The sequence below is a fragment of the Passer domesticus genome, chromosome 32, assembly GCF_036417665.1.
Source record: "Passer domesticus isolate bPasDom1 chromosome 32, bPasDom1.hap1, whole genome shotgun sequence".
NCBI classification, from domain to species: Eukaryota; Metazoa; Chordata; class Aves; order Passeriformes; family Passeridae; genus Passer; species Passer domesticus.
The window spans coordinates 2,868,489-2,888,049 of record NC_087505.1 but is presented as its reverse complement, the minus strand read 5'-3'; the positions used below and the strand labels follow the sequence as shown (position 1 = coordinate 2,888,049).

General features: G+C 45.0%; 1 protein-coding gene and 1 non-coding gene across 7 annotated transcripts; both read left to right on the top strand.

Moving 5' to 3' along the window:
- Positions 1–487: 487 nt before the first annotated feature.
- KHDC4 (KH domain containing 4, pre-mRNA splicing factor) lies at positions 488–19,023 on the top strand. Of its 6 annotated transcripts, none has more exons than XR_010351423.1 (14): positions 488–589; positions 668–908; positions 3,052–3,180; positions 4,855–4,934; positions 5,414–5,466; positions 7,231–7,394; positions 8,292–8,503; positions 9,330–9,390; positions 10,169–10,226; positions 10,330–10,586; positions 11,556–11,711; positions 12,755–12,867; positions 15,357–16,087; positions 16,222–17,938. XR_010351423.1 is itself a non-coding variant. In XM_064401455.1 (14 exons), the coding sequence occupies exons 1-14, from the start codon at positions 543–545 to the stop codon at positions 17,992–17,994; spliced, it is 1,857 nt and encodes a 618-aa protein (XP_064257525.1). In that variant the 5' UTR covers positions 488–542; the 3' UTR covers positions 17,995–19,023. The 6 variants fall into 6 exon arrangements, 3 of the variants coding, with proteins under 3 accessions (XP_064257525.1, XP_064257524.1, XP_064257526.1); XR_010351422.1 differs by having other exon boundaries at positions 15,357–16,935; positions 17,071–17,938; XR_010351425.1 differs by having other exon boundaries at positions 12,783–12,867; positions 15,357–15,448; positions 17,795–17,852.
- Positions 7,566–7,694, top strand: LOC135288418 (small Cajal body-specific RNA 4). The gene has a single exon (XR_010351538.1). It is a non-coding gene; the product is annotated as a small Cajal body-specific RNA 4 (non-coding RNA).
- Positions 19,024–19,561: the final 538 nt, after the last annotated feature.

The window sequence follows — 19,561 nt, the reverse complement described above, 5'->3', positions numbered from 1 at the left end:
TTGGGAAAATGGGATAATCCTCGGGATAATACATGTAGAAATAATACAGGGGGTGATTTTGGGGCCGTTTTAGATGCTGTAATTTCTGTATTTCGCTGTGATAAAATGGCACACGGTGTGTCTAAACTGCAGCTGGGCCAAAACAAAAATACATATTTGTGCTTAATTTTGGGAAAATGGGATAATACAGGTGGAAATAATACAGGGCGTGATTTTTGGGGTCGTTTCAGACGCTGTAATTTCTGTATTTCGCTGCAATAAAATGGCACATAGTGTGTCCAGACTGCAGCTGGGCCAGTCAGTTACAAATTTACGCTTAATTTTGGGAGAATGGGATGTTCCTCGGGACAATCCACGTGGACACAACGGAGTTTTTCCCGTTTTGAGGGGGTCCTTTCCCCGTCCCGCCCCCGCCCCGCGGCGCCATCCCCGTCCCCTCAGCAGCGGCCGGAAGTGCCCGCGCGGTCTCCACAGCAACGGGCGGAAGCGGCGGCGCGCGGCGGGCGCGGGGCCGGAAGTGACGGCCGGGAGCGGCGGCGGCCATGTCGGCGGGCGGCGGAGCGCAGCGGGACGCGGCGGCCGCGGGCGGGTGAGGCGCGGCCGCGGCGGCTCGGGCGGCCCCGGTGCCCCCCGGGGCGGCGCCTCACCCTCGCTCTGTCTCTTCCAGGCGCCGCAGCAAGTGGGATCAGCCCGGCCCGGCGCCCAGCTTCCTGCTGGCCGGCACGGCGCCGCTGCCCGGGCGGCCGTTCCCCGGCGGGGGCGGCGATGGCGGCGCCGCCGTGGCCGGCTCCGAGAGCTCGGCGGCGCCCTCGGGAGCGCTGGATGCGGCCGCGGCCGTGGCGGCGAAGATCAACGCGATGCTGATGGCCAAAGGGAAGCTGAAGCCGGCGCCCAGCACGGCGGACAAGGTGGGCGGTGGTTCGGGAGCTTGGCTGCGATAAAAGCAGTCAAAAATAATTTTTAAGACTTTTTCAGCGTAATAAAAAGCAGTGGATGGATGTGAGGTCAGGCAGCTGTGAGGTTTTACCAAAGCCACCTGTAGGGAGATGATAAAGTTGTTTTTTTCCTCAGAATCGTGGAATATTCTGAGTTGTAAGGGAGCCACGAGGATCCCTTAGGGAGGTGATAAAGTTGTTTTTTTTTCTCAGAATCGTGGAATATTCTGAGTTGTAAGGGAGCCACGAGGATCCCTTAGGGAGGTGATAAAGTTGTTTTTTTTTCTCAGAATCGTGGAATATTCTGAGTTGTAAGGGAGCCACGAGGATCCTTCCAGAGAGCAGAGCTGATGGGAAACTCCCGTGTGAAACGAATGCTTTAAAATACGGGACCAAATGATTTTTGTGCCTGAAGAAGTTCCCAGTATGAGCTGTATATCCAAATTGTAACCAGTCTATTCAGCTTTTGCTGAGCCCTGCCCCGAGCCAGGTTGACCCAGATGAGCTCAGGCTGGATGCTCCCCGTGTTCCCCTTAAATAATCTCTGAATTTTCTATTTTAAACCAAGTGTAACCTCAAGCTGCTTTTCCAGTTCCAGTGATATTCTTGTCCTGCTCTTCTGCCTGTGCTGGAGCCAAGTTCAGGAGCTGTTTCAAGTTTCAGGCAGTAACTCCAATGTGCTTTCCACTAATCTGTGTAAAGACTTTACCTTGAACAGCTAAAAGGGGTGAACAAAAAGGATGTTATTCTATTAATTCTGTTAATATTTTATTAATATTTTGTTACTGTGTGCTGAAGATAAATCAATTTTATTTGAGCTGTGAGGAGGCAGATCCAACTGTAGCTTCAATGTGCTTTCCTCTAATTTCTGTAAAGATTTTACCTTCAGCAACTAAAAGGAGTGATCAAGAGGGATGTTATTCTATGAGTATGTGCTGGAGATAAATCCAGTTTATTTGGGCTGTGAGGAGGCAGATCCAGCAGTAATTCCAATGTTCTTTCCACTAATCTCTGTAAAGATTTTGCCTTCAACAACTGAAAGGGGTGAACAAGAGGGATGTTCACCTCTAGCAACTCTACAGCTCAGTTCCACATCATGTACAGAGCAGGAACATTCATTATTGTCTGAATATGTGCTGAAATAAATCCAGTTTATTTGGGCTGTGAGGAGGCAGATCCAGCAGTAATTCCAATGTTCTTTCCACTGATCTCTGTAAAGATTTTGCCTTCAGCAACTGAAAGGGGTGAACAAGAGGGATGTTATTCTGTTAATATTCTATTAATATGTTATTCTATGAATTCTATTAATATTCTATTAATGTGTTATTCTGTTAATATGTGCTGAAGATAAACCCAGTGTGTTTGGGCTGTGAGGGGGCAGATCCAGCAATAATTCCCATGTGCTTCCCACTAATCTGTGTAAAGATTTTGCCTTCAGCAACTGAAAGGGGTGAACAAGAGGGATGTTATTCTATTAATATTCTATTAATATGTTATTCTATGAATTCTGTTAATATTCTATTAATGTGTTATTCTGTTAATATGTGCTGAAGATAAACCCAGTGTGTTTGGGCTGTGAGGGGGCAGATCCAGCAATAATTCCCATGTGCTTCCCACTAATCTGTGTAAAGATTTTGCCTTCAACAACTGAAAGGGGTGAACAAGAGGGATGTTATTCTATTAATGTTCTATTAATATGTTATTGTATGAATTCTGTTAATATTCTATTAACGTGTTACTCTGTTAATATGTGCTGAAGATAAATCCAGTTTATTTGATCTGTGGGGAGGCAGATCCAGCAGTAACTCCAATGTGCTTCCCACTGATCTGTGTAAAGATTTTGCCTTCAGCAGCTGAAAGGGTGACCAGGAAGGATGTTAGTCTGTTAATATGTGCTGAAGATAAACCCAGTGTGTTTGTTTGGGCTGTGAGGGGGCAGATCCAGCAGTAATTCCCATGTGCTTTCCACGGATCTGTGTACAGATTTTGCAACCTGTAAAGATTTTTTCAGTGTGCAATCTGTAAATATTTTGCCTCCAGCAGCTGCAAGGGGTGAACAACGAGGACGTTCACCCCTTGGTTTGTGCTTTTTTGCCACTTTTGCCTCTCTTTGAAGCTGCAGGCTCTGGGGAAAGGCCCAGCCACGAGTAAGAGCAAAGATGACCTGGTGGTGGCCGAGGTGGAGATCAATGATGTCCCCCTGACGTGCAGGAACCTGCTGACCAGGGGCCAGACCCAGGACGAGGTATGTCCCACTCCCCGTGTCACTGTCACGTTTCCTGAAAAATCCCCGTGCCCAGGACTGCTCTCCTGGGAAGCCTCAGAGAAAAGGAGAACAATATTACCTCATTTATCTCCTGTGTTTTGCTGCTTTGGGTTGAGGTTGGAGGTTGTTTATCCAACGCCTGAATTGTTTTTACTTATTGACCAATCCCAGTCAGGCTGTGCTGGGACTCTGAGGAGAGAGTTATTCATTATTAGTTTTATATATTCATTATAATGAGCTTTTCATTATTATCTTTTAGCCTTCTGTCTCTGTCCTTTCTCTATTCTTTAGTACAGTTTAGTAGAGCATTCTGTAATATAATGTGATATAACAGGATATAACATAACATAGCACAACATAATATAATGTAGTATATGTTATAGTATAATATTATATATTCTATATAATATAGAAAATACATAATATGATATATAGTGTAAAATATATAATTTATAATGTAATAGATAATAGCTTATGTAATCTAAAATAGATAATATATACTGTAATTATAATGTATAATGCAGTCTGTAATATATAATATACTATATTAACGTGATATATTGTATAATATGTTATATGTAATATAATGTATAATTTAATATATATTAAAAATTGATGTATAAGATATAATATAATGTTATATGTTTTATAATATATAACATAGTAATGGATTAGCCTTCTAAGAACAGGGAGTCAGATTGATAATTTCCTGCCTTCATCCAGAGGACCCTAAAACACCTCCCCAGCAGCTGTGCTGCCTGGGCAGGGAGCTCTGGGCTTGCCTAACCCTGGGCACCTTTCACCTTGGCTGAGGGGAGATAAGGTGAAAAGAACTGGCAGTGAACTCTGTTCAGGGCTTGTTTCTTTCTAGGAAACTCATGTTTTCTGAAGGGGTTTGCTGGTTTGGTCAGTGAATTGTTGTGTTGGTGCCTCAGGGTTTGGGTTTTGTGTTTTTCAGGTTCTGTGCTGCTTTAGTGGGTGGCTCTGGGTTTCATGGTAGGGGTGGTGAGCTCTGCACAGAGCAGGGACACAAAACAATTCCTGCTCTAGCTGGGGACCAGGGACAAATGATCCAAATCTCAGCCCCAAGAGCACAAACAACTGGGCTGAAGAGAGAAAAACAACAAAAATGGGATTGCATGGGCTGGAGCTGTAGTTAGACAATTAGCTCCAATATGCAAATGGACCAAAACTTGTAAAAGTGTGAGACCCCGTGACCAGTCATCCATTTTTGGGACAATTTTGTTTCATCTTGGGTGTAGCCCTGGGTTTCCACACCTTGGCTGGGCTCTTGTGCTGCCCAGGGTGGATCTGTTGAGACCTTGTAATAAATGCCAACTTTATTAATTAGCTCTGTCCAGCCTCTGTTCTAAATCAGCCTTCACAAGGCATCAGTATTGCCTTCAGACCACCACCAGTCTCTTAGCACTTGATTAATGATTCCTGGGGTTTTTACAAGAGCATTGTTTGACTTTTGGTGTTCTGTGTGCCTTGTTTGTTCTTGGCAGGTGTTTCACTGGATTGTGTAAATTTTTTGTCACTGGGTTTTGTACATTTTTGTCACTGGGTTTTGTACATTTTTTCACTGGGTTTTGTACATTTTTGTCACTGGGTTTTGTACATTTTTTCACTGGGTTTTGTAATTTTTTGCAGATCAGTCGTCTGAGTGGAGCAGCTGTCTCCACTCGTGGGAGGTTCATGACTGCAGAAGAGAAAGCCAAAGTGGGACCTGGGTTTGTATTTCTTTTTTTTTTGGAGGTTCTGCTTCTTTTCTCCTGAAGTGACAAAGTGCTGGGGTTCTGTTTGGTTGATTTTCCAATAAATTTGCCATTCTGGTGGTCCTGGGCTGAAATAACCACCCCAGCCATGACCCTGCCAGATCCCACTGTGCTCAACTTCTCCCTGCAACTTCCCAAGAAATAACTAATTTCTTGCTGCTTTTAGTTAGTGACCCATTTATGGGCAAGCTAATTAAATATTTCAGTGGTGTAACTTCCCTGAATCATCATCAACTCCTGAATCATGTTTTCAGTGCAGAGCTTTTCTGCCTGAGCCCTGTGATACTGAAAGAATTTATGTTCTGTTGTCTGGAGGGCATTTCAGATTTTTATGGAAGACTTTCTGCATGTAATGACTGCAATATAATTAGATTGGAGCCATTATTATTGTGTTGTCTGTGGGTTTAGTTGAATATTTGACTTTTGCTTTCCAGAGATCGTCCTTTGTATCTTCATGTTCAGGGTCAGACACGGGAGTTGGTTGACAGTGAGTACAAAATATTCTGGTTTTTCTCTCTCTGGTTGTGATAAAGGGTTGGATTTGAGTTTTAAACACCTTTGGTGATAACAGACTCCATTCAAACACTGAGATCTCTGCTCAGAAATCCCCCAGGTGCCACGTCCTGCATTCATCAGGAAATTCAAATTTTGCATGGATTACAAGGAAGGTGGGAGAGTGGGCAGGTACAGCTCTTATCTCACTGATAACACACCCAGATCCATGGGAATGGGGGTGTGACAGGGACACTCCTGCCAGAAGGGACAGCAGTGACACCAGAGGGTCACATCTGGTGCCACCCTGCCCGGGCAGGGCCGTGCCAGGGCACAGGGCACTGCCAGGCGGGGCTGGGTGCCCGGGCAGAGGCTCCCCAGCCTCTCTGGGCTCTGCTCAGGGCTGGCACTGCCCAGGGCAGCAGCTCTGCCTCCCGGGCAGGGGCAGACACTGGGCTCAGGCCCTGCCCGGGGCTCTGGGGCAGAGCCTGGGCCTGCCCTGACCTCTGGGACAGCCAGGGACCCCCAGAGCTCCCCAGGGACCCCCAGAACCCCCGGTCCCCAGGGCTGGCCCCTTTCAGCTCCCTCAGCCCCTCCTGGGCAGGGACCCCCCAGGCCCTGCAGCACCTCTGTGCCCTGCAGGAGCTGCCTGTGCCTGCCGTGCTGGGGGTGCCAGAGCTGGCCCTGCCCTGCCCGGGGCAGCACTGCTGGCAGCCCTGCCCTGCTGGCAGTGCCCTTCTCTGTGCCCTGCCTCAGGGACAGCTTGGGGACACCCCTCAGTCACCCCCAGCCTGTGCTGGTGCCCGGCCTTGTTCCTTAAAACATTGCCCAGGCTTTATCAGGGTGGAAATGGAGAAATTTGATATTTCACTGAATGCCTGAGCTGGGAGGGACCCACAGGGACCAGCCAGTCACAGACACCCCAAAATCCCACCCTGGGAGTGCTGTCCAACCCCTCCTGGAGCTCTGGCAGCCCTGGGGCTGTGCCCATGCCCTGGGGAGCCTGGGCAGTGCCAGCACCCTCTGGGGAAGAACCTTTTACTAAATCCATCCTAAGCCTCACTGACACAGCTCCAGGATCCCTGGGGATCCTTTGTGGCCCCATACCACAAACCCTGGGCCCCACTGGAAGATGTAATCCTGGCACAGAACATCCAAAACAACCTTGCCATGGCACAGTTTGGTTACTTGTGGTTGTGTTTCAGGGCAAGGAAGAGATGAGAATCTTGACTCCATGTTTCAGAAGGCAGATACGATATTAGATTTTTATATTATATATTTTTAATACATTATACTATATTTATTATGTGTATTATATGTATTATATTGTATTTCTTATACTATATGTATTATATTGTATTTCTTATACTGTATGTATTATATTGTATTTCTTATACTATATTATATTATGCTATATTACATTACATTATATTGTATTATAAATGCTATACTAAAAAGAACAGAGAAAATGATACAGACAGAAAGTCAGAAAGGAATGGAATGCTAACAAAAGCTGGTGACTCTCAGAGTGCACAGAGCTGGGCCATGGCTGCTCATTAAGTAGAAACAATCCCATGGACCAGTCCAAGATGCACTTGTTGCATTCCACAGCAGCAGATAATTATTGTTTTTCTTTTCTTCTGGGGCTTCTCAGCTCCTCAGGAGAAAAATCCTGGGTAAAGAGGGCTTTTCAGAAGATAGCCCAGTGACAGTTCCTCTGGTTGCTGAACAAGAATGAATTTCGTGTTCTGTCCACCAGGAGCTGTGAACAGGATCAAGGAGATCATCACCAACGGGGTGGTGAAGGCAGCCACGGGCTCCAGCCCCACCTTCAACGGGGCCACGGTCACTGTGTACCACCAGCCAGCCCCCCTCACCCAGATAACCCCAGCTGTTGGCCAGAAACCTCCCTTCCAGTCAGGGGTGAGTGACTGATCAGCCTGTCATTTATTTGTTCAAGGGTATCACTGCTGACGAGCTTTGCCTGTTACAAAGCAGACGTGTCACGTGTTGTTTATTAAAAAAAACCCAACAAAATCCCAACAAAAGCTGAAAAAACACCCCAAAAAATCACCCCCAGCTTGTGCTGTGAAGTCTGGAGGACTGACAAGACTGAGTCTGGAGATTGAGGCTCAGGTGAGAGTGACCTCCTAAAAGAAAAGGGATGGAGAGAGCAGTCCTGCCTCCAGAAAAGCCCAGGGCTCGCTGTGCCATCTGACACTGAACCCTTCTGTCTGGCCTCTGTGAAATATTCAAGCTTTTGCTTTAATATTTATGGTTAAAATTTGCTTTAATTTTTTTATTTATGTACAGATGCATTATGTCCAGGCTAAGTTGTTAGGCTGGAACCCTTCTGTCTTTCATCAGTGAAATCACAGTGAAATATTAAAGCTTTTACTTTAATATTTTTCTTTTAAATTTGCTCTATTTTTTTTGGTTAATTTACAGATGCATTATGTCCAGGACAAGTTGTTTGTGGGGCTGGAACCCTTCTGTCTGTCCTCAGTGAAATTACAATGAAATATTAAAGCTTTTGCTTTAATTTTTTTCTTCATTTATAGATGCATTATGTCCAGCATAAGTTGTTGGGCTGGAACCCTTCTGTCTGTCCTCAGTGAAATATTAAAGCTTTTACTTTATTATTTTTATTTAAAATTTCCTTTAATTTTTTATTTATTTCCAGATGCATTATGTCCAGGACAAGCTGTTTGTGGGGCTGGAACCCTTCTGTCTGTCCTCAATGAAATTACAGTGAAATATTAAAGATTTTGCTTTAATATTTTTATTAAAAATTTGCTTTAATTTTCTATTTATTTCCAGATGCATTATGTCCAGGACAAGCTGTTTGTGGGGCTGGAGCATGCTGTTCCCACCTTTAATGTGAAGGAGAAGGTGGAAGGGCCTGGCTGCTCCTACTTGCAGCACATCCAGATTGAAACTGGTGCCAAAGTCTTTCTCCGTGGGAAAGGCTCAGGTTGCATCGAGCCAGCATCAGGCAGGGAAGCCTTTGAGCCCATGTACATCTACATCAGGTATGGGGGAGTTTAAAAAAAAATCCTATTAAAAATCTATTTTTTAAAAATCCCATTAAAAATCAATTTTAAAAAATCCATTAAAAAAAACTCATAAAAATAATTTTTAAAAAATCTCATTAAAAATCAATTTTTAAAAGAATCCCATAAAAAATCAAATTGAAAAAAATCACATAAGAATCCATTTTAAAATCCCATCAAACATCAAAAATAAAAAAATCCCATTAAAATAATTTTTTAAAATCCATTAAAAAAAAGATCATAAAAATCCATTTTAAAATCTCATAAAACATCAAAAATAAAAAAATCCCATAAATGTCAATTAAAAAAAATTTGTATTAAAAACACCCCATAAAAATCCATTTTTTAAATCCCATAGAAATCCATTTTAAAAAAAGCCATAAAAATCCATTTTAAAAAATCACATTTAAAAATCCCATTAAAAATCCCTTTTAAAAATCCCATTAAAAAATCCATTTAAAGTAATCCCATTAAAAATCCTTTTAAAAATCCCATTTTAAAAACCACATAAAAATCAATTTTAAAAAATCCATTTTAAAAAATCTCATAAAAAATCCATTTTTAAAAATCAAAAATAAAATAAATCCCATAAATCCATTTTAAAAACTCTCATTTAAAAATCCATTTAAAAAATGCCATAAAAATCAATTTTGAAAAATCCCATTAAAAATCCATTTTTAAAAAAAATCCCATTAAAAAATTCAAGGTGTAACCATATGGTGTTAGGGCAAAGAAAGAGCTCTGAAATTTAACAGAAAACTTTGTTCTTATGAATTTTTAAAATTTTTTTGTGTATTTTTTTCAGTCACCCAAAGCCAGAAGGTTTGGCAGCTGCTAAAAAGCTGTGTGAGAACCTCTTGCAAACAGTGAGTAACTCTGAAAAATCTGAGATTTTCGAGCCTTTTGTAGCTCTGGGATGTGCATTGAGGAATTTTTTATGTTTCCAGCAAAGCTCTTTGTGCCCATAGATTTCTTCTCCCAAGGGTTGGTAATTTTTGTACAGAATTTCTCAGGAAGGAGCTGAGAATATTGGAATTTTAGAGGAAAAAAATGCAAAATGGTTCCTGAGCAGAACTGGGATGAGGATAAAGAATGTCTGACTGAAATTAAAACCTGATTTTTGCTCATTGCTGCAGCTTCCTCTGCTTTGATGTCCACTCTGCTTTAGGAAAAATCAAGTGATTAGTGTTGCAAAAAAATTTAGAAAATCTTTTATATACACAGAGAATCTTTAATTTCTCAGCTTCCTTTATATGGATAAGAATAAAATCCTGGAGAATCAGTTAATATAATAATAAGTTAATGCTGTTATAATAATAAGATAATGGAGTATGGGCTACAAAGTCTCTTTTGAAAAACATTAGGAAGCTTTTTTATTCTCTGTATTGAAGTAATTAATTAATTTGCCATACTTTTTCCAATTAAAGATTATCCCATAATTTACCCAGATGTGCCACACAGGCCAGCAGGATCAGGGGGATGTTTATGGGGTGGATTGTTGTGTTTGGGTTATTGCTGTCCTTGTCCTGTAAGCAGCATTCCCTCACGTGGTTATGGGGAGTTACATCAGGGTTAACATTTTTATTTTTATTTTTATTTTTATTTTTATTATTTTTCTTGTGTAATCTTTGGAATTCTTTGTAGGTTCACGCCGAGTACTCCCGATTTGTGAACCAGATAACCACTGCAGTTCCCTTGGCAGGTAAAAATCACCTTTGCCACCTCAGCCTCTTTTGCCCTTGGATTAAACTGATTTTTTTGCCTGCTGCAGATCTGAGATGTGCTTCTGTCCTTTCTCCCTCCAGGCTTCACCCAGCCAGCCACGATCAGCAGCGTCCCTTCCCAGCCCTCCTACTACCCCTCCAACGGGTACCAGGCTGGCTACCCCGTGGTTGCCCCTCCTCAGCAGCCTGTGCAGCCCCCCTTTGGGGTGCCAGGGATGGTGCCCCCTGCAGTGCCCCTGGCTCCTGGGGTGCTGCCAGCGCTGCCCACGGCCGTGCCCCCCGTGCCCACGCAGTACCCCATAGCTCAGGTGCAGCCTGCAGCCAGCACCACGGGCCAGGTACTGCCCAGGGCACTCTGCTGGGACTGGGGCACGTCAGCACGGGGAAAAAGGCTTTGTTGTTGTTCTTTAGGGTTTGCTTTTGCTGGTTTTGGGTGGTTTTTTGGTGGTTTGTTTGGGGTTTTTGGGGAAGGAGGATGTTTGGGTTTTTTGTTATTGTTTAGCTGATCCTTCTTCCTGAGCAGCTAAATTGTTGTGTAGGCAGCTTCCTACTATGTCCTTCACCTTCTGTCCTTCACCTTCTGTCCTTCACCTTCTGTCCTTCACCTTCTGTCCTTCACCTTCTGTCCTTCACCTTCTGTCCTTCACCTTCTGTCCTTCACCTTCTGTCCTTCACCTTCTGTCCTTCACCTTCTGTCCTTCACCTTCTGTCCTTCACCTTCTGTCCTTCACCTTCTGTCCTTCACCTTCTGTCCTTCACCTTCTGTCCTTCACCTTCTGTCCTTCACCTTCTGTCCTTCACCTTCTTTTTCCTGTTCCTATTTTTCATGTTTTATTTTTCCTATTCTTTCCTTGATATTCTATTTTTTCGGTTCTTATTTTTCACATTTTATTTTTCCCATTCTATTTTTCATGTTCTATTTTTCCTCTTCTGTCTGTCCCATTCTATCCTTCATACTCTGTTCTTCATATTCTGTCAATATTCCATTCCTATTATTCATATTCTGTTCCTATTCCATATTCATGTTACAAACCACACCTGACCTCCTAACAGCATTTAGGACATTTTCAGGGCTTGGGGAGTCAGCTCCATTTCTGAGGAGCAGCATCACACTCTGTGCTGCCCCTCTGTGTTTAAATTAGAGCTGGGGATTAGATTGGGGTGGGAGCACTCTAAATTCAATCCTTCAGTTGTGAATTTTCCTCTAAGTTCTCTGAAATCTAGAGAAACCATTTGTGTGTTCTGCTCCTTTGTATGAATCATTTACCAAACTTTCTTGTGTTTTCTCTGTGACTTGTGCCCAGCAGACTCCTCTGAGTGCTCCCTTCCTTCCTGCTGCCCCAGTAAAAACCAGCATGCCAACTGGTGCCCAGCCCCCGGTGCAGCCCCCGCCCCAGGGCCAGAAGAGACGCTTCACGGAGGAGCTGCCTGACGAGAGGGAGTCAGGGCTGCTGGGATACCAGGTGCAATAAAATCAGCAATTTTCCTTCCCTCCCCAGCCCCACAGCTGGGTTCTTGTTAGGCCAGCTTCCTGCAGCAGCTGTGCAGAGGGCAGTGGTTGTTGCAAAGCTCAGGGCCCACGTTTTGGTGTCTCTGAGGGGATGCACTGCTCTAAAATTGTGACTTTTTAACTCATTCCAGCTGCTTTCCTTACCCTCAAAGATGAGTGGTGTGTCCACGTCACAGACATGACAAAAGTGTGGGACTGCTTGGCTTAAAGAGAAATTATTTGGGGCTTTATTGGAATTTTTGGGGTCTTTAGGTGGGCTTTTTGAGGGAGGGAAATGTAATAACTTCTAGTTTTTCCCATTTACCTTGCAGGTTGCACTTGAGAGGATTTCAAGAAGCCTAGTTTAAAAGCTTATTTATTTAGGTAGTTAGATGACTTTAAAAATAATTTTTATGTAGTTAGATGATTTAAAAAAACTAACTTTTAGGTAGTTAGATGATTTTAAGAAAAATAATTTTGAGTTCTTCCCATTTGCACGTGAGCAAAGGGATTGTCAGTAAATGTTTCTCTGATGCTGCACCCCTGCCACAGGCAGAGCCCTTAATAAAAGCTTTGCCTGGAGGCAATGAGGAACTGCCTGTGTGTCAGAGCTAATTTTAGAATCCCAAGCAGATTTCTGTGCCATGAGGTCATTTCAGTGTCCAGAATGAGCTGGCTGAGCAGGTAATAGGTGATCCATGAAGGGAGCAGCTCTTTTTATTGTCCTCAACCACTGGTGAGGAGGAGGAGGTGCTGAGGAGCCCTCCAGAGTGGTGCTCAGGCCTATTTCCCACCACTCAGAGATATTTTTAGGAGAAAGCTGCCCTCAGATATTTTTAGGAGAAAGCTGCCCTCAGATATTTTTAGGAGAGAAAGCATTTCGTGTAACAGTGGTGCTTAGAGATTCCTTCTGCTAGTTGGCTCTGGAAGGTTGGGTTTCCTAACAGTATCATTAAGGAGCTGTAGCTTTTGTTGTAGTTGTAGATTTGCTAATGCCGTGTGTTTTTCTGCTCATAGCATGGACCCATTCATATGACTAATTTAGGTACAGGCTTCTCCAGTCAGAGTGAAATCCAGGGAGCCGCGGCGAAGGCAGCGAGTTCCTCAGGAAAGGAGAGAGAGAGGGACAGGTGAGTGAGGAACGTGGGCAGGAGCTGCTGCAGGGCTTGTTTCAGAGATGTGTTGGGTGTTCTCTTCTGGGATTTGGGGATTCTTTGGTTGTGGCTGGGTTTATTTTCTGTTTGGAGTTGGGTTTTTCTAAGGAGAAGGGATGCAAGGGTTAGCTTTTGGTGCTACAGAAGGAAAACTGTTTCATTTCCACTCCTGCCTAAGTCTTTGTGTGGGTCTGGTGTTCTGCCACTGTCACACAATCCTTTGTACTGGCCCCAGCACAGACCCTCCAGGGCCACCACTTGTTACTTGGACAATGAGCTGTGGTGGGAACTCCTTGGATGTGGCCATGCAGGTAGTTCCTCACCCCTCTAAACATCCATCCATCCATCCATCCATCCATCCATCCATCCATCCATCCATCCATCATCCATCCATCATCCATCATCCATCCATCATCCATCCATCCATCCATCATCCATCCATCCATCCATCATCCATCCATCCATCCATCATCCATCCATCATCCATCCATCCATCATCCATCCATCCATCATCCATCCATCCATCATCCATCCATCCATCATCCATCCATCCATCATCCATCCATCCATCCATCCATCATCCATCCATCATCCATCCATCCATCCATCCATCATCCATCCATCATCCATCCATCCATCCATCCATCCATCCATCATCCATCCATCCATCCATCCATCCATCATCCATCATCCATCCATCCATCCATCCATCCATCCATCCATCCATCCATCCATCATCCATCCATCATCCATCCATCCATCCATTCATCCATCCATCCATCCATCCATCATCCATCCATCCATCCATCCATCCATCCATCCATCCCTCATCCATCCATCCCTCATCCATCCATCCCTCATCCATCCATCCCTCATCCATCCATCCCTCATCCATCCATCCCTCATCCATCCATCCATCATCCATCCATCATCCATCCATCATCCATCCATCATCCATCCATCATCCATCCATCATCCATCCATCATCCATCCATCCATCATCCATCCATCCATCCATCCATCATCCATCCATCCATCATCCATCCATCCATCCATCCATCCATCATCCATCCATCCATCCATCCATCATCCATCCATCCATCATCCATCCATCCATCCATCATCCATCCATCCATCCATCATCCATCCATCCATCCATCCATCATCCTTCCATCATCCATCCATCCATCATCCATCCATCATCCATCCATCATCCATCCATCATCCATCCATCATCCATCCATCCATCATCCATCCATCCATCATCCATCCATCCATCATCCATCCATCATCCATCCATCATCCATCCATCCATCATCCATCCATCATCCATCCATCATCCATCCATCATCCATCATCCATCCATCCATCATCCATCATCCATCCATCCATCATCCATCCATCCATCATCCATCCATCCATCCATCCATCCATCATCCATCCATCATCCATCCATCATCCATCCATCCATCATCCATCCATCATCCATCCATCATCCATCCATCCATCATCCATCCATCCATCCATCATCCATCCATCCATCATCCATCCATCCATCCATCATCCATCCATCCATCCATCCATCCATCCATCCATCCATCACCCATCCATCCATCCATCATCCATCCATCCATCATCCATCCATCCATCACCCATCCATCATCCATCCATCCATCCATCACCCATCCATCCATCCATCATCCATCCATCATCCATCCATCATCCATCATCCATCCATCATCCATCCATCCATCCATCCATCCATCCATCCATCATCCATCCATCCATCACCCATCCATCCATCCATCCATCATCCATCCATCCATCCATCCATCCATCCATCATCCATCCATCCATCACCCATCCATCCATCCATCATCCATCCATCCATCCATCCATCCATCCATCACCCATCCATCCATCACCCATCCATCCATCCATCATCCATCCATCCATCCATCCATCCATCCATCCATCATCCATCCATCATCCATCCATCCATCATCCATCCATCCATCCATCATCCATCCATCCATCCATCCATCCATCCATCCATCATCCATCCATCATCCGTCCATCCATCCATCCATCCATCCATCCATCCAATCCATTCCTGTCCCATTGGGAATTAAGAATGTTGGGAGAGGACTGGCCTTGCAGACCTCCAGGCAGGAGCCATCAGTCACTCCAGGCCACCAGCACAGCCACTGGAAGAGTCAAGGAATTTAAAATTCAACTTCTCAGGCCAAGGTCTGAGTCAGGAATTTGGTTTTTGGTTACTTTTGTCTCTTAGCTTGGACTGATGGCTCCAGGTAGGGGCCACCAGTCACTCCAGTCACGGTCCCTGCATGAGTCAGGGAATTAAAAATGCAACTCCTCATGCCAAGGTCTGAGTTAGGAATTTGATTTTTATTACTTTTGACTCTTAACTTGGTCTAACAAAGAAAAAATCTTGTTTTAAACAGGCAGTTGATGCCTCCACCAGCTTTTCCTGTCACTGGAATGAAATCAGAATCCGAAGAAAGAAAAGGTGCGGGGTCTTTGCCAGGCAACCATGGTGAGTGCAGTGGGTCAGACACCCCTCCAAGCCCAGTTTCCTGTCCCAAAGACCCCCCCAAGCCCAGTTTCCTGTCCCAAACACCCTTCCAAGCCCAGTTTCCTCTCCCAAGTGGTGCTGGTTTTAACAGTGTCAAAGCTGGTGGGGTTTTTTTGGCTGTTCTGTGTTGAAGTGCAAAGCAGGTGATGTTGCACTGCTCCAAATCACTGGTGCTTGCTTGTGGTTATACACACAGGGTGCTTCTCAAAGCTTTAATGAATATTTGTATGAAATGGGGGGGTTTAATTAAGTGAGGGACTCAAGACAGGGAGTTTGACCCATCAGAACATGGTGGGGTTGTTTTGTGCCTCTGCATTGTTACACACACAAGTGACTTCTCAAAGCCTTAATAAATATGTGTGTTAAATAAGGGGAGTTAATCAAGTGAGGAACTCAAAACAGGGAGTTTGACCCATCAGAATGTGCTGGGGTTGTTTTGTGGCTCTCCATTGTTAAACACACAGGTTGCTTCTCAAAGCCTTAATAAATATTTGTTTGAAGTAATGGGAGTTTAATTAACTCAAAACAGGGAGTTTGACCCATCAGGCAGCACAGAATGTGCTGGGGTTGTTTTGTGGCTCTGCATTGTTACCCACACAAGTGACTTCTCAAAGCTTTAATAACTATCTGTGTGAAATGAGGGGAGTTAATCAAGTGAGGAACTCAAGACAGGGAGTTTGACCCATCAGAATGTGCTGGGGTTGTTTTGTGGCCTTGCATTGTTGCACACACAGGTGGCTTCTCAAAGCTTTAATAAATATCTGTATGAAATGAGGATAATTTGATTCAATGAGAGACTAAAAACAGGGAGATTTGACCTATCAGAATGTGGTGGGGTTGTTTTGTGCCTCTGCATTGTTACACGCACAGGTTGCTTCTCAAAGCCTTAATAAATATTTGTATGAAATAAGGGGAGTTTAATTATTATAACTGTAACTGAGGGACTGAAGACAGGCAGATTTGACCCATCAGAATGTGGTGGAGTTGTTTTGTGCCTCTGCATTGTTACACACACAAGTGACTTCTCAAAGCTTTAATAAATATCTGTGTGAAATAAGAGGAGTTAATCAAGTGAGGAACTCAAGACAGGGAGTTTGACCCATCAGAATGTGCTGGGGTTGTTTTGTGCCTCTGCATTGTTACACAGGTGACTTCTCAAAGCTTTAATAACTACCTGTGTGAAATAAGGGGAGTTTAATTAAGTGAGGGACTCAAGACAGGGAGTTCTGACCCATCAGGCAGCACAGAACATGGTGGGGTTGTTTTGTGGCTCTGCATTGTTACACGCACAGGTTGCTTCTCAAAGCCTTAATAAATATTTGTATGAAATAAGGGGAGTTTAATTATTATTATTATTATAATTATAACTGAGGGACTGAAGACAGGGAGTTCTGACCCATCAGAATGTGGTGGGGTTGTTTTGTGGCTCTGCATTGTTAAACACACAGGTTGCTTCTCAAAACTTTAATAAATATCTGTATGAAATAAGGGGAGTTTGATTAAGTGAGGGACTCAAGACAGGAAGATTTGATCCATCAGAATGTGGTGGGGTTTTTTGTGGCTCTGCATTGTTAAACACACAGGTGGCTTCTCAAAGCTTTAATAAATATTTGTATGAAATAAGGGGAGTTTAATTAACTAAAACCAGGGAGTTTGACCCATCAGGCAGCACAGAACGTGCTGGGGTTGTTTTGTGGCTCTGCATTGTGAGCAGAGGCCCTGAGGAATGTGGGGGAGTTCTGCTCAGGTGGGGATTTACACACATTTCTGCCTGCAGACAGCACCAGTGCTGCCAGGATTCCATCTTTCCTGTCACTCAGCAGGGGTTTGAGCTTGTCAGGCTTGAGCTGTGCAGGCAGCTGAGTGCTTCAGCTCTGCAGGGACATCACCCAGCCTGGTGAACCTTAGTTCTTCTGCATCTTGCTCCCAGACATTGCTCTCCTGTTAGCTTCCTTTTGAACAAAATTTCTACTTTTCTTTACGTGTTGATCTCTTGAATTGCCCTCCCTGAGAGCCATTTGCTAACTTTACCTTTTCTGTGTGTTTCTTTCTTGTTTCTGTGTTCTCTTACATGGTTCTGGTGGATCACATGGCTGTTGCTGCTGCTGTTTCCTGTGGCCTTCGACCTTGGATGACCATTGGCCTTGTGACCTCAAAATGGTGTCCAACTAACAATTTACAATTAACATCTTTTTTTATTATTATTAACTCGTTTTTGGGGCGTTTTATCTCTTTTTATTTGTTTTGTTTTTATTTTTTCCTTCTTGGTGGGGGGCCGGGGGGGCTTGTTTTGTTTTCCCCTCCTAGATCATCAAGCCAAGAAGATGAAAACTGCAGAGAAGGGCTTTGGATTAGTGGCCTATGCTGGAGATTCTTCAGATGAAGAGGAGGAGCACGGTGGCCATAAAAACGCAAGTACTTTTTCACAGGGCTGGAGTTTGGGGTACCAGTACCCATCCTCTCAACAGCGAGCTAAACAACAGATGCCTTTCTGGATGGCACCATAAAAAACCTGCACAAGAGTTTTCATCCATCTGGTTTTTCCCCTCTAGCAATAATGCATGTGTATTCCAGAATGAACTTGGCAAAGAGGAGTTGTTTTTACATTTGCAGAAGCCAGTTTCCCCTTGGAAGGGCTCCATTGTTTTTTAAAAATCCTCATTTTGGCAGTGTGTTTGTCAGTTTTGAAAAGGAGTATTTGGAGTGGCAGCTAGTCCCTTGTGCAAGGGAGAAGTGCTGTAAAGAGGAACCAGGGAAGCCTCTTGGGCCATATTTTCCATTTCTCCCAGATAACTTAAAGGGAAGAGTCAGTGACACTGACTTCACTCTGCATTTGCATTTTTGGAGTGCTCCTGTCAGCCCAGTGATCTACTGGTGACTCAGCCTCAATTTTGGACTTTGACCAGAGGGAAGGAACATCCAGCAGCCGTGAAAAACTTGAGCATCACATTTGGAAAGCTTGGTTTTATTTCCAGCATCTCCTGTCACTCGGCTTGGTTTTATTTTGAAATGTGATTTTACCATCCCACGAGTTCTCATTCTTGCCAGATGTTGGGCTGGCTGCATTCTATCCAGATGTTTGGGATAGCTGGACTTGGCACTGCAGCCCTAGTGCTGAACTGTTTTCCATCACTGAGGACTCTGAATCAGCAGGAATTCCTTTTCCAGAGGCTCACCCCATCTCAGCAGGAATTCCTTTTCCAGAGGCTCACCCCATCTCTTCCCTCACTCCCTGGATTCCACCAGAGCCAGGAGCTTCCACGGTGCTGTCCCCAAGGGCAGCAGCTCCAGCCTCACCTGCAGAACCTGGGAAGGAGTTTTTGGACTGCTTTGGACACCAAATTCACCGGGGCTGTGCTGGTTGAGCCAGAGGCAGTGACAGGGACTGCTCCCAGGCAGATTTTGGGACAGGAGCTTTTCAGGCAGGGCTGTGTCCCTGCTGCAGCCAGGGATGGTCACCTCTGCAAACTCGCCTTTCCCACGTGTTGTAAATACTTAGAACCATCCTTTCATTATAAATAAATGTATAAATATTCTGCTTCCCTTGCTGCTTTGGGTGAGGTTTGGAGCCTGTGATAAGGAATGGGGGGGATCTGGGGTTGGGGGTCCCCAAGGATGGGGGGATCCCCAGAGCTGCGAGGTTAGGAGGGGTTTGGGAGGGAGAGGGGGTCTGGGGGTCCCCAAGGATTGGGGGATCCCTGGAGGTGGAGGGACTGGGATGGGGGGGTTCAGGCTGGGGGAGAACTGAAGGGCTGGGACTGTGGGGGCCTGGGATGGAGAAGGGGGTTTGGGGTGGGGGTCCCCAAGGCTGGGGGGATCCCCGAGGTTTGGAGCCTGTGGTAAAGGTCGGGGGGGGATGTGGGGAAGTCCCGGGGCTGGTGGAGCCCTCGGGGATGGAAGAGGGGCTGGGGGTCCTGGGAGGTGGAGGGGCTGGGACTAGGGGGGGCTGGGATGGAGAGGGGGTCCGGGGGTCCCCAAGGATCGGGGGACTTGTCCCCGTCCTGTCACCCTCCTGTCCCTGTCCCTGTCCTGTCCCTGTCCCGCGCGGTCGCGCCCCGCTCCCTTGTGTCCCCT